Consider the following 13,009-nt stretch of genomic DNA (forward strand, 5'->3'; position numbering starts at 1 on the left):
AGACTACTCCATCTATATAGGGTCTAATGCGTTTTTCCAAGCTAACTTTGACCAAATATTAGAGCAATAATATATGACATGCAACTTACACAAAGCACACCGTTAAATTCGTGTATGAAAGGAGCTTTCAATGATATAATTTTCACATTGTGTATGTCATGTACTATTAATCTTGTCAATAGTCAAAGGCGGTCTTAAAAAACGAATTAGGCCATGAGGAGGGAGTAGGAGTTTTCTGAACCAAGAACGTGTAAAAACAGTCATGTGATTTTGACTATTCGTCCAAAAAAGAAGAGGCCAAAATGGTCCGAGAATGTTTGACTCTGTTTTGAACATGCATCTATAGCTACACCACGAAATAAGACCAAACACTACGAGTACAAGTCTTTGTAGTACTAGTAACAAGATCTGATGTCTGACCACACCTAAAATTTGCCAATTTTTACGGTGGAACGGAACCGAGAAGAGAAGACGCGCGGCGACAAATTACTCCTCCTCCAGAAACATGGGGAAAAGGCGACGCGCGCGCGGGTAACAGGGAATGCTCCCCTTCTTCCTCCCACGGCTCCGTTTGGGTTTGACCTCATCTGACCTGACCAACCGCCACGTCCCCCCACTCCCCCTCCATTTCCTCCCCTTCCTCGTCAACCGCTCGTCTGCGCCGGCAGCCTCAGGCAAAGGCAACCACGAGAAGGACGCGCCGGTGACACACAGCCGGGCAGCCGGCCGGCGGTTTCTCAGACTGCCACCACCGCGTCGCAAAATTAGTAACGTACGTTTTCTCCTGCTCTTTCTCCTAGCTAGTAGTAGAATTATTAGGCCGCGTCCATTTAGCATCTTTCCTGCCGCGCGCTTCCATTCCATTCCATGGAAAAAGACTCATCGCCATTCATTCATTCACCAAGGTTTCTCCTCTTTTCTTCCTCCTCTCCATGGCTAGCCTCTCTTCTTTTCTTCTGTTTGATTTGTATGCTTTGTCCCGTGATATTGATCCGGTTCTAATCTATACTCCTGCTGTATCCCATGGAGAATTGAACTTGATCATTTTGGTATCCGCGCTTGTCATTTTGAACTCTTCCTGCATGCTGCAATTCACCCATTTTTCTATGAATACTTTGCTTTAGTCTATGTTCTCTTGGGGGCATCGATCGACCACCCTCTGCTTTGGACGCTTCCAAGGCCAAAACGGCTGCCTCGGGGAATCAGTGTGGTCTCCTCCCCCCTTCTTGGTTTTGGCGTGTAATTGGACAGACAATTACACCAAATAAAAAGTGCAGCCTCGTTTGTTTGTTCCTGTTGTACACTTGTATATCAATTTTTTTTTCTCAAAAGTTCCAATTTTTATGTTTAATTACAGTTCCTAGAGCCTGCCTCACCTTACCACTTGCTGGATGGTTCCAAAGAGCTGTTAAACACAGCTCTATGCTGTTTCATGACAGCTTTGGTTTGAGCTGGTTAGTCTATTCAATTTGGAACTTTTCCTAATTACTTGGAAAAGGCTGGTCAAACTCCATCGCCTTCTATACCTTGAGCTTGCCAACATAATTTACAAGATCTATTGCACGCATACACACTTCCCTTTTCTCGACGAAAAAAGGCGATATCTTGTCTCAAGGAATTCTTTTTCCATTTGTAGCTAGGCCTTTTGGCTTCATACGTTTGGTTGCCATTCCAACTATATGATCGGAGTTTCTTTGCAACGGCGGTTTAGTTCTTGCGAGGAATTAGGATGCAGGTTGGTACAATATGCTTGCTAGTGTGCTAACAAATGTGATTTCCACGGGTAGTCATGTCATGTCCATATCACATTGTTTTGAGGAGTTTACTTTCTGCGGTTTCCTTTCGTTATCATTGGTTTGTTGAAATTTTCTGAAACTTCTTGTTTTTGTGCCGTGACCGTGGCAGCAGCACTAGCATCGCCCCAGTTGGAACTTCCAATGGCTGCTTTAAATTTCTTCAGGTCAACTTCTACTATTCCATTGAATTGATTGCATCAAAGAAGACCAGGACACCTATTTCTTTATTTTTATTCAAATAAATATATTTCTTTCTTTCAAGGTATAGATTCTTCCTTCTTATAAGTGGGGTACACATGCTTTGCTATCGTCTGCGTGATCGCGACACAAATTTTGTATGGTTGTTCCATTTGGTGTTTTGTCTATGAATGCTCAAATAATTACCAATATATTTGGTATTTGAGGGAATGGGTTTTCCTTTTTGAAATCAGTCCTTGGTTGTTCCTTTCTTTTCTGATAGGTTGGTCCTATTTAAATAGTATACTCCTGGACAGTTGTTGCTTGTCCTGTTTCTTAGTTTGGCTTTGAACAACTTTTGCTGGCTGTGTTTCAGAACAACAAGCCTTGGATTGTTTTCACCATGGAAACAAGGAAACTTCCATCTGCCTGACTTATTCTTGGGACACTTCTTCAGGAATTAGATTAGGTCTCCTAGCTGCTAAGTAATTGCTTTGGCACAAGAGCCATTCATTTGATGCTGGAAGAAGAAGCTGGGCTCAGAAAATGGACCAGAAAACCAACAGGAGGAAGAAGGTAACGTCTATTCTCATCCCTTGCTGCAAGTTCCATGAATCCAGATAATTATCACTCAATTTAATTCTTCCCCTTCTTCAGTCTCCCTTTGGAAGGATTCGTGCTATGAAGGGCAGGAATTCTTCATCGAGGCACGGTGCTGAGCACTCTATGAACACTACAGGTAGGTTCTCAAGTTTAGAACATTATTACATTTTTGATGAAGCAAAGTCACCGTGTTTCTCTCTTCTGTAATTCATGATAAGAACAACCCATTCCCATGTGTGATGTGGAAAGTTGAAGCCTGACCTGGGGCATGGTTATCATGCAAAGTTCATCTTTGGTTAAGACTAAAAAACAATCCAAAATGCTAATTTTGTGTGAAGGTGCTAAAGTAATTCGGTGTTTGCATTTTTTTTCAGTTGATTTGAGAGAGAGTCCAGAGCACTCACCGGTGGCTTCGCCTTCAGCATCATCTTCATCCTTCTTCAAAAGTACAAGCCTCAAATTCAGCAATTTCAGTTCTCCTGCATCAACCAGCACGCATATTGAGTCTTTTAGGTACACTCGTGAGTTTTTATATACCAAGTTTAAGCAATTAGCACACTTCAAGCCGCAAATAAGTTTGTATTTCTGTGCCACGATCAAATTCAGATAGTTTTCCTCCTTTGGTGGTCTGTGTTTCACAGGGTATTTGCAGCAACATGGAACGTCGCCGGAAAGACTCCAGATATGGAGCTGAATCTGAATGACTTCCTGCCTTCTGATGACCATTCAGATGTTTATGTTCTAGGGTATGTTACAAGATATCATAATTTTGCACAATCTTCTATCTCTTGTCAGATGGAGAACAACATTGGACTTGGACAGCTTTGATTTAGGGCCACATCATTGTCAATTCATTAACGTTTGCGTAGACGAAGACATTGCCACTTTCAGTTCCTCCGCACCACAAACAATTTCATCACATCTCCTGTTGTTGAACTGTGTGTATTATGCAAATTATTGGCATGTTTTCTTGTGGGGTTCTTTTGCTTGAAAGGTCCTATTTTTCTGAAAGCTATGTTTCAACTAACACAACCAGTTGCTACCTCTGAATTTTTTGCTTCCAGAAATTTCAGATAACAAGTATAGACACTATTGTATTTGAAGTTTTAAACAATGGAAAATATGAAATATTCTGAGAAATGAGAAGAACCCGGTGAACGTTTATTATCTCACCAATTTCGTAGATATTGTTTCAAGAACTTTGAAGTTTCAGTTTCACAGAATTTGCACCGGATACATGGCAAGATTGCTTTAGTAGTACCATCAGTTTCAAGTGCAATTAATCTCAGTTACTCGAAAGCTTAATATGCTGCAATGGTGATGCAGATTCCAAGAGGTCGTCCCTCTCAACGCCGGGAACGTGCTTGTGATCGAGGACAACGAGCCGGCGTCGAGATGGCTCGCGCTCATCAACCAGGCGCTCAACCGGACTTCGTCGTCGCCGCCGGCTAGCCGGTCCTTCAGCCAGTCCGCCTCTCCCGCTTCGGCACTCCACACGGCGAGCTCCAGCCCGCTCGACCCATCGCTGTTTCACAAGAACGGGTCCTCCCCCAGAGAGGTTCGCCGCGCCGCCATCACCCGCGGCCGCCGGCTCAAGTCGTGCACTTGCCCCGCGGAGAGGCCGCCCCGGCGCCGGCCGTACTCCAAATCGTCGTCGTCCTGCCTGATGATGCGCTGCGGCAGCAGCAAAAACCGGCGCCGGTATGCTGTCGAGGGCGACACGACGACGTCAGACGAGGAGGACATGGACGTCGTCGTGGACGGCGGTGGGGAGGCATCGTCCATGGCGTCCGACGCCACGCTGTTGCTGCGGCCGGCGGCGGCGAACCTGCAGAGGAGGTACTGCCTGGTGGCGTGCAAGCAGATGGTGGGTCTCTTCGCAACGGTGTGGGCGCGGCGGGAGCTGGTGGCGCACATCGGCCACGTCCGGCTCAGCTGCGTCGGCCGCGGCATCATGGGCCGCCTTGGCAACAAAGGGTGCATCTCCGTGAGCATGTCGCTGCACCAGACGTCCCTCTGCTTCGTGTGCAGCCACCTCGCCTCTGGCGAGAAGGACGGCGACGAGCTCCGCCGCAACTCCGACGTCGTCGAGATCCTCAAGAACACCCAGTTCCGCCGCGTCTGCAAGCGCTCCGGCCGGCGCATCCCGGAACGAATCCTCGACCACGAGTACGTCATAGTCTCTCATCCCCGCTGATTCGATTCTTGCACCGGATTCTGCCATTAATCTCGAGCAATTCGGTTTGTGCAGTCGCGTGATCTGGCTCGGCGACCTGAATTACCGGATCGCGCTGAGCTACGCGGAGGCGAAGAAGTTGGTGGATGCCGGCGACTGGGCGGCGCTGTTCGAGAAGGATCAGCTCAAGACGGAGAGGGAGGGCGGGGTGTTCCGCGGGTGGAGCGAGGCCGTCATCTCCTTCGCGCCGACGTACAAGTACTCGTGGAACTCCGACAGCTACTACGTCGGCGAGGACGACGACGGCGCGGCGTCGAAGAAGAAGACGAAGCGGAGGACGCCGGCGTGGTGCGACCGGATCCTTTGGCGCGGCGACGGGATCGTGCAGGTGGCGTACGTCCGCGGGGAGTCCAAGTTCTCCGACCACCGCCCCGTGTGCAGCGCATTCATCGTCGACATCGCCGTCCTCGACGGCGCGGCCAAGATGGTGAAGCTCGTCGCGGCAACGGCCAGCATGAAGGTCGGAGCGGAGGAGCTCCTCCTACCTCGGCAAACGTAGCTAGCATCGGCCATCGATTTGCGGGAGTTGGTACCAAGAAGCTCATCGCATCTCGTTGCGTACGCCACTGATAATCTAAGTAGAAGATAGCTCGGCGCGTACTGATGCGTGAACCGCTGTTGTTTCTTCGTGCTTTCGATTCAGTTCTGACGCCAAATGCTAAAGAAACTAAATCGCTCTCTCTGACCCCAAATGTTAGACTAAATCACTCAGCTCTAATCTGCATCTCTGAATTGAATGTGTGTAACTAGTTTACAGAAAACAATTTCATATATTAATTATACAAGAAAAACCCAATTTTGGGAGACTATTCTCTTAAAACCCAGTTTTGGGATCAATTTTCCATTTGTCAACAACAGGATGCATCAATTGCCCCGGTTTGGAATAGTTCTGTTCTAAACTGACTTTTAGAAGATGTGTTGATAACTGCCTTATGGCTAAAAGGTTTGATTTACTAGCCTTATTGAATTCTGTGAAATTGTCTGAAGACAGATATATCCCTTTGTGGATGCTGGAAGCTTCTGGTCTAGTTACTTTTACAAAATGGTTAATTTTGGTGGGATTCCATCTGATCTGAAAGTTTGTACTTGAAAAATTAATGTTTCTCCAAATATTCATATGTACCTGTAATAAGCCCTCGAGATAATCTGGCTAAGCGTAGACGTGTAGATGATCTATCTTGTGTCTTTTGTAGTGAACCCGAGTCTATTCTATATTTACTAGTACTAACACACATTATATCAAACATCCATAGTTATAAAACAATGTGACCTATACTGTTCTAAAAAAAATTAAATATGTCGTCTATAAAATGAATAAATATATTGTGTGAGATGATAAGTACATCATTTTGCAAAATATTCCTGGGATAACAACTTAATTATTTGAACTACATTGTTTGACAATTTGCACATAAATGAAGAGCTGATTTAAACCGTGGGCACAAAGGGCTATTCAGAAATCAAGGTGAGGTTGAGATTTTTTTGGGCAAAAGCTTGAGATTTTTTTGGGCAAAAGAACAGGAGGCAAAACTATCACATGGTTTTTTTTTTTGAGTAATCTCGCAAACTTTATTGAATCAAAGTAATGTCCATAGGTACAATAGTTGGGTCATGAGGATTGCCCAACCAAACATGCCTACCTAAGGGAAGATTACATGCATACTTTGCGAGATTGTGTGCCTCAAAATTGAAGTTCCTACACTCAAATAAAAACTTGCAAGAAGAAAAACTAGAGCTACGAGCTAATATTTCATGTGTGATAGCTGCATTCGGACCAAACGTTCCCTGATTGATATCCTCGACTACACTTTGGCAGTCGGAGGCAATAACCACGGCCTGAGCTTGAAGATCTTTTGCAAGTGCTATCCCTTCTCTGACAGCAAAAGCTTCTAAGATCGTCGGATCGACGATGCCGCCATAAACCATCGCAGAGGAACCAAGGTAGTGACCATGCTGGTCTCGGCATAAGGCTGCCACTGCTCCACCGCGCATGTTCCTCGCTATGGCCCTGTAACGCCCCAAGACCGACGCTCCAGACGCCTTCCATATTTTTTCGTTATCGTTGTGTGTTTTATTTGTTTGTTGCATTCATCATCGCATTGCATCAGCATATTTTCATAAACTTGCATCCGCTCATAGTTGCGGCGTCCCCCCTTGCTTTCGTTGACCGTTTCGAGACCAACCTCACTTGCAACGTTGCTCCTCGTTTTCTCTCTTGTCTTCTCCGGGGCCTTTTGTCACACACTTTGTCTTTGTCGACCCCTCTCAGACCACCCCTCGCGCGCGTCCGAAATTTGTCCCGAACCCGACCCGGGTTGTTGTCACCGTTGGGTCCGGATCATCCCCAAACATCTATAAAACATCTCCGTTTTCTTATTTGGGCTTCCCTAGCCTATTTTTCTCGACCGCCCGATCTAAATCAGAGGGTCCAATTAGACCTCTACCCAAAATCCACTTGCTATATAAACCGACCTAACCTAAAATCTCGGACGGCTGTCCCATCAATCCCCTCACTCGCCGCCGCCGCGCATCCCAAATCCTCCTCGAGATCCATCCCCAACCTACCAGCCTCCTCCTTCCCGATCCATCCAACCACCACAGCCACGCAGACCTCCCCGTTCCCCTCGTCGCGAGCCAGGGAGACGAGCTCCCTGCCGCCTCCCACCTCGTGCCGTCCCCGTCGTCCACCGGTAGCAACAGCAGCTCTGGCCGCAGCCCCGAGCCTCCCGTGCGCCTCCACCTCCCTGCCGGAGCAGCACCACCAGGCCAGCCCCGCGCCCCTGCTCTTCCTTCTTCTTCCCCTATCCCGCTCTTCTCTCAGTGCTCTCTCTCTGTCCCGTGTAGGAGGACAGCCATGGGAGCACCTCGAGGAGCAAAACCGCAGCAGTAGACCGTGGCACCACCACCGGAGCTCGCCGCTGCCGGGAATCACCTTCTTTCGCCGGAGATCGCGTCCTTGTCCTGGATCTGGTCAGTTCTGCCGTCCCACAGCGCGCCCTTCTCCTTCCTTCGGTCTCCTCCTCCACTCACATCTCATCCCCTCTCTCAGTTCTCTTTGTAGCGCTGCAGCCTTCTGCCTGTGCGTCGTGCGCGAGAACCGACAAGGCTCCAGCGCCATGGACTTCCCCCACCTCTGCCCGAGCGCCTCCAGGACCTCGTCTGCCCCCGCCGCGTCGCCGAATCCGGCCACCAGCACCCTCTAGCGCCGTCGTTTCCTTCCTCCTACTGCTCGATCCCTGCTTCAGGAACGAGACGATGAGCGCCCAGCAATCGCGTTGACCGCATCGGTCAGATCCGGTGGCCCGCGCTGCTTCCCCGTCGGCCCAGTGCGCCTCCTCTCCAAGGCCCAGCCGTGGCTTCCTCTCTGGCCCAGCTTCAGTTTCGGCCTGCTAGGCCCGATGTGAGCAGCTCCCCCAGCCCTTCAGTTTCGGCCCGCATCTATTTTTTTTCGTGCGCTGCGATTTTAGTATTATTCGAGAGAAAACTTGTTTTACAGATTAGTCCCTAGACTTCATGCATTTAATAACTCCACAACCGTGCATCAGATTAAAATGTTTAAAATATGTAAAATGATTAGAATTGCATCTAGTTTCACAATATGCTGCTTCCATCCATGTTTAAAATGTTTAAACTTGCTGTTTATTTAATTTTGCATAAATAGCATGTTAAAATGAATTATTTCATATCTTAATAACCGTAGCTCCGAATTTAATAAACTTTATATGTAAATGGAGTAGAAAAATGCCTAGTTTAACATGGTGTACTTTATTTTGCTGTTTAACGACATTAAAATTGTGTTTAGGGCAGAACAGTAGTAAATTCAAAATATGCATGTGGGGATTTTCCGGAATTGTTGTTTATTGTTTCCGGCCTCATTTAACTTGCTTAAATAGTTAGTTTACTTATGCTTCACCCCTTGCCATGTTTAATAACATTTAATATTGTTGTGTATCTTAACGAGAGAGAACTAAATAATTGATGTGGTGTTTTGTCAATATGCAACTCGTTGCATATTGAGCTCCACTTAATTTGTAGTATTGTTTGTGCACTTTGCCATGCCATGCCTCATTAAACCGGACATGCATCATACTTGATTGTGCATCATGCCATGTTTATGTGATGGTTGTTTACTATGTTGTTTGCTTCTTTCCGGTTTGCTTCTCTCGTTAGCTTCGGTTTCGTTCCGGAGTTGTGAGGATCGTTCGACTACGTCCGTTTGTCTTCTTCATGGACTCGTTCTTCTTCCTAGCAAGATCTCAGGCAAGATGACCATACCCTCGAAATCACTTCTATCTTTGCTTGCTAGTTGTCCGTTCTATTGCTATGCCGCGTTACCTACCACTTGCTTATGAAGCCTCCCAAATTGCCATGAACCTCTAACCTTTGTCATCCTTCCTAGCAAACCGTTGTTTGGCTATGTTACCGCTTTTGCTCATCCCCTCTTATAGCGTTGCTAGTTGCAGGTGAAGATGAAGTTTGTTCCATGTTGGAACATGGATATGTTGGGATATCACAATATCTCTTATTTAATTAATGCATCTATATACTTGGTAAAGGGTGGAAGGCTCGGCCTTATGCCTGGTGTTTTGTTCCACTCTTGCCACCCTAGCTTCCGTCATACCGGTGTTATGTTCCTTGATTTTGCGTCCCTTACGCGGTTGGGTGATTTATGGGACCCCCTTGACAGTTCGCTTTGAATAAAACTCCTCCAGCAAGGCCCAACCTTGGTTTTACCATTTGCCTATCACCTATTTATTTTCCCTAGGGAGTCGCTCTCCCGAGGGTCATCTTTATTTAACCCCCCCGGGCCAGTGCTTCTCTAAGTGTTGGTCTGAACCGAGCAACCTGCGGGGCCACCTCGGGGAAACTTGAGGGCTGGTTTTACTCGTAGCTTGACTTATCCGGTGTTGCCCTGAGAACGAGATATGTGCAGCTCCTATCGGGATGTCGGCGCACCGGGCGGCTTTGGTGGTCTTGTTTTACCATTGTCGAAATGTCTTGTAACCGGGATTCCGAGACTGATCGGGTCTTCCCGGGAGAAGGAATATCCTTCGTTGACCGTGAGAGATTATAATGGGCTAAGTTGGGACACCCCTGCAGGGTATAAACTTTCGAGAGCCGTGCCCGCGGTTATGTGGCAGATGGGAATTTGTTAATGTCCGGTTGTAGAGAACTTGACACTTGACTTAATTAAAACGCATCAACCGCGTGTGTAGCCGTGATGGTCTCTTTTCGGCGGAGTTTGGGAAGAGAACACGGCTTTTGGGTTATGTTTGACGTAAGTAGGAGTTCAGGATCACTTCTTGATCATTACTAGTTGACGACCGTTCCGTTGCTCCTCTTCTCGCTCTTATTTGCGTATGTTAGCCACCATATATGCTTAGTGCTTGCTGCAGCTCCACCTCATTACCCCTTTCCTACCCATAAGCTTACATAGTCTTGATCTCGCGGGTGTGAGATTGCTGAGTCCTCGTGACTCACAGATACTTCCAAAACAGTTGCAGGTGCCGACGATACCAGTACAGGTGACGTAACCGAGCTCAAGTGGGAGTTCGACGAGGACCTTGGTCGTTACTATGTTTCGTTTCCTGATGATCAGTAGTGGAGCCCAGTTGGGACGATCGGGGATCTAGCATTTGGGGTTGTCTTCTTTTCTTTTGGTTCCGTAGCCGGACCTATGTGTGTACTCTGATTGATGTATGATTTATTTATGTATTGTGTGAAGTGGCGATTGTAAGCCAACTCTTTATCCCATTCTTGTTCATTACATGGGATTGTCTGAAGATGACCCTTCTTGCAACAAAACCATAATGCGGTTATGCCTCTAAGTCGTGCCTCGACACTTGGGAGATATAGCTGCATCATGGGCGTTACAAGTTGGTAATCAGAGCCATCCCCGACTTAGGATCCCCCTGCTTGATCGAATCGCTGGCGTTGTTGAGTCTAGAACAAAAATGTTTTGAGTCTTAGGATTATATATATCGGAGAGTAGGATTCTTTTTACTCCTCGATCCCTTCGTCGCTCTGGTGAGGCCTCCTGACGTGGATGTTTTGACTCTCCTCTCCCCAAATTTCACTAAAAAAAATTTAGGATCACGCGGGTATCTTGGAAGCGTTCCGATGGTTTTGTGACGAGAACATTGTTCTTGGTGCCTCCTGACATTTAGGGGTTGTGGCAGTGTCCCGGGGAGTTGAGCTCCGAGGTGTTGTCGTCACAATTTTATCGTTGCAGTTCTGGAATACGTGAGTTTCGCCGACATCAAAAATCTCTTTTATGCAGTTGTTGGTGATATCACCTCGACGCCACCCAGTACTGGGGCGGGAGTTCGGGAGTATTGCCATAACTCGTATAACAGATGCTTTTCGAAGGTTGAGGTAAACGATTTCCGAAGGTTTCTTGGTTATGTGTTGACGGATGGATACAGCTGGATCTAGGGATTGTTAGTTTGGGTGATATATTTTGTGTCCCCTGTATCCCCAACACCAGATTGCATAACCAGAAAGTTTCGGGAGTTTATAAGTGGGAATTCAAGTATCTCGTAGGATATCTTTCCAACACACACATGATACGATATGGGATCTATCATATGTTTGTTTCCGGCTTATTCTGCAAGCCAATCCTTTGTTTTGTTTTGTTTCGTTTTGTGGTATTCGAGTTGCTTCAATGCCAAGTGTTGATTCCATACTTTATTCTAAGTGGTGTTCTCATATTTCTATGTGGATGCTAATCCTTCTTGTTCATCAAGGTTGTTTATTCAATTCTTTCCAACTGGCGTGCTTCTCTTCAAGTTAATCATATCCTTTCAATATTCGCAAGATCAATTCTAAGTTTTCTCAATGGTGTTTATTCCATCTGCCCCAAGTTGCGTTTGTTTTCCCGCCCTCCCACCCTTTTCTTCAAGGACTCAGATTTCTTAATCAAGTATCCTTTTTATTGATGCGAAGTCTCTTCATTCTTTTCTTTCAATGTTCTTATCCGGTGATTTCCCATGAAGATACTGTTGGAAATATGCCCTAGAGGCAATAATAAATGGTTATTATTATATTTCTTTATTCATGATAATTGTCTATTATTCATGCTATAATTGTATTGTCCGGAAATCGTAATACATGTGTGAATACATAGACCACAACGTGTCCCTAGTAAGCCTCTAGTTGACTAGCTCGTTGATCAACAGATAGTCATGGTTTCCTGACTATGGACATTGGATGTCATTGATAACGGGATCACATCATTAGGAGAATGATGTGATGGACAAGACCCAATCCTAAGCATAGCATAAAAGATCGTGTAATTTCGTTTGCTAGAGCTTTTCCAATGTCAAGTATCTTTTCCTTAGACCATGAGATCGTGCAACTCCCGGATACCGTAGGAGTGCTTTGGGTGTGCCAAACATCACAACGTAACTGGGTGACTATAAAGGTGCATTACGGGTATCTCCGAAAGTGTCTGTTGGGTTGGCACGGATCGAGACTGGGATTTGTCACTCCGTGTGACGGAGAGGTATCTTTGGGCCCACTCGGTAATGCATCATCATATTGAGCTCTATGTGACTAAGGCGTTAGTCACGGGATCATGCATTGCGGTCGAGTAAAGAGACTTGCCGGTAACGAGATTGAACAAGGTATTGGGATACCGACGATCGAATCTCGGGCAAGTAACATACCGTTTGACAAAGGGAATTGCATACGGATTGATTGAATCCTCGACACCGTGGTTCATCTGATGAGATCATCGTGGAACATGTGGGAGCCAACATGGGTATCCAGATCCCGCTGTTGGTTATTGACCGGAGAGGCGTCTCGGTCATGTCTGCATGTCTCCCGAACCCGTAGGGTCTACACACTTAAGGTCCGGTGACGCTAGGGTTGTAGAGATATATGTATGCGGAAACCCGAAAGTTGTTCGGAGTCCCGGATGAGATCCCGGACGTCACGAGAGGTTCCGGAATGGTCCGGAGGTGAAGAATTATATATAGGAAGTCCAGTTTCGGCCACCGGGAAAGTTTCGGGGGTTATCGGTATTGTACCGAGACCACCGGAAGGTCCCGGGGGTCCACCGGGTGGGGCCACCTATCCCGGAGGGCCCCGTGGGCTGAAAGTGGAAGGGAACTAGCCCTTAGTGGGCTGGGGCGCCCCCCTTGGGCCTCCCCCCATGCGCCTAGGGTTGGGAACCCTAGGGGGGAGTTCCCCCTTG

At 46.9% G+C, this 13,009-nt stretch overlaps 1 protein-coding gene across 3 annotated transcripts; it reads left to right on the top strand.

The window, feature by feature from the left end:
- Window positions 1–512: 512 nt before the first annotated feature.
- On the top strand, window positions 513–5,584 carry LOC123096538 (type I inositol polyphosphate 5-phosphatase 10). Of its 3 annotated transcripts, none has more exons than XM_044518292.1 (7): window positions 513–772; window positions 2,431–2,549; window positions 2,631–2,712; window positions 2,951–3,089; window positions 3,218–3,322; window positions 3,903–4,745; window positions 4,828–5,584. In XM_044518292.1, exons 2-7 carry the CDS (start codon window positions 2,520–2,522, stop codon window positions 5,309–5,311), a joined length of 1,683 nt encoding a protein of 560 aa, XP_044374227.1. In that variant the 5' UTR covers window positions 513–772; window positions 2,431–2,519; the 3' UTR covers window positions 5,312–5,584. The 3 variants fall into 3 exon arrangements, with proteins under 3 accessions (XP_044374227.1, XP_044374228.1, XP_044374229.1); XM_044518293.1 differs by lacking the exon at window positions 513–772 and adding an exon at window positions 807–905; XM_044518294.1 differs by lacking the exon at window positions 513–772 and adding an exon at window positions 932–1,960 and having other exon boundaries at window positions 2,350–2,549.
- Window positions 5,585–13,009: the final 7,425 nt, after the last annotated feature.

The sequence above is a fragment of the Triticum aestivum genome, chromosome 4D (assembly GCF_018294505.1).
Source record: "Triticum aestivum cultivar Chinese Spring chromosome 4D, IWGSC CS RefSeq v2.1, whole genome shotgun sequence".
Taxonomy (NCBI): domain Eukaryota; kingdom Viridiplantae; phylum Streptophyta; class Magnoliopsida; order Poales; family Poaceae; genus Triticum; species Triticum aestivum.

Excerpts from the sequence above, each read along its gene's own strand:
- LOC123096538 (XM_044518292.1), top strand. The coding sequence starts at position 2,520 with ATGGACCAGAAAACCAACAGGAGGAAGAAG. Across the intron at positions 2,550-2,630 it reads AAACCAACAGGAGGAAGAAG|TCTCCCTTTGGAAGGATTCG; the intron begins GTAACGTCTATT and ends CCCCTTCTTCAG. Across the intron at positions 3,090-3,217 it reads ACGCATATTGAGTCTTTTAG|GGTATTTGCAGCAACATGGA; the intron begins GTACACTCGTGA and ends TGTGTTTCACAG.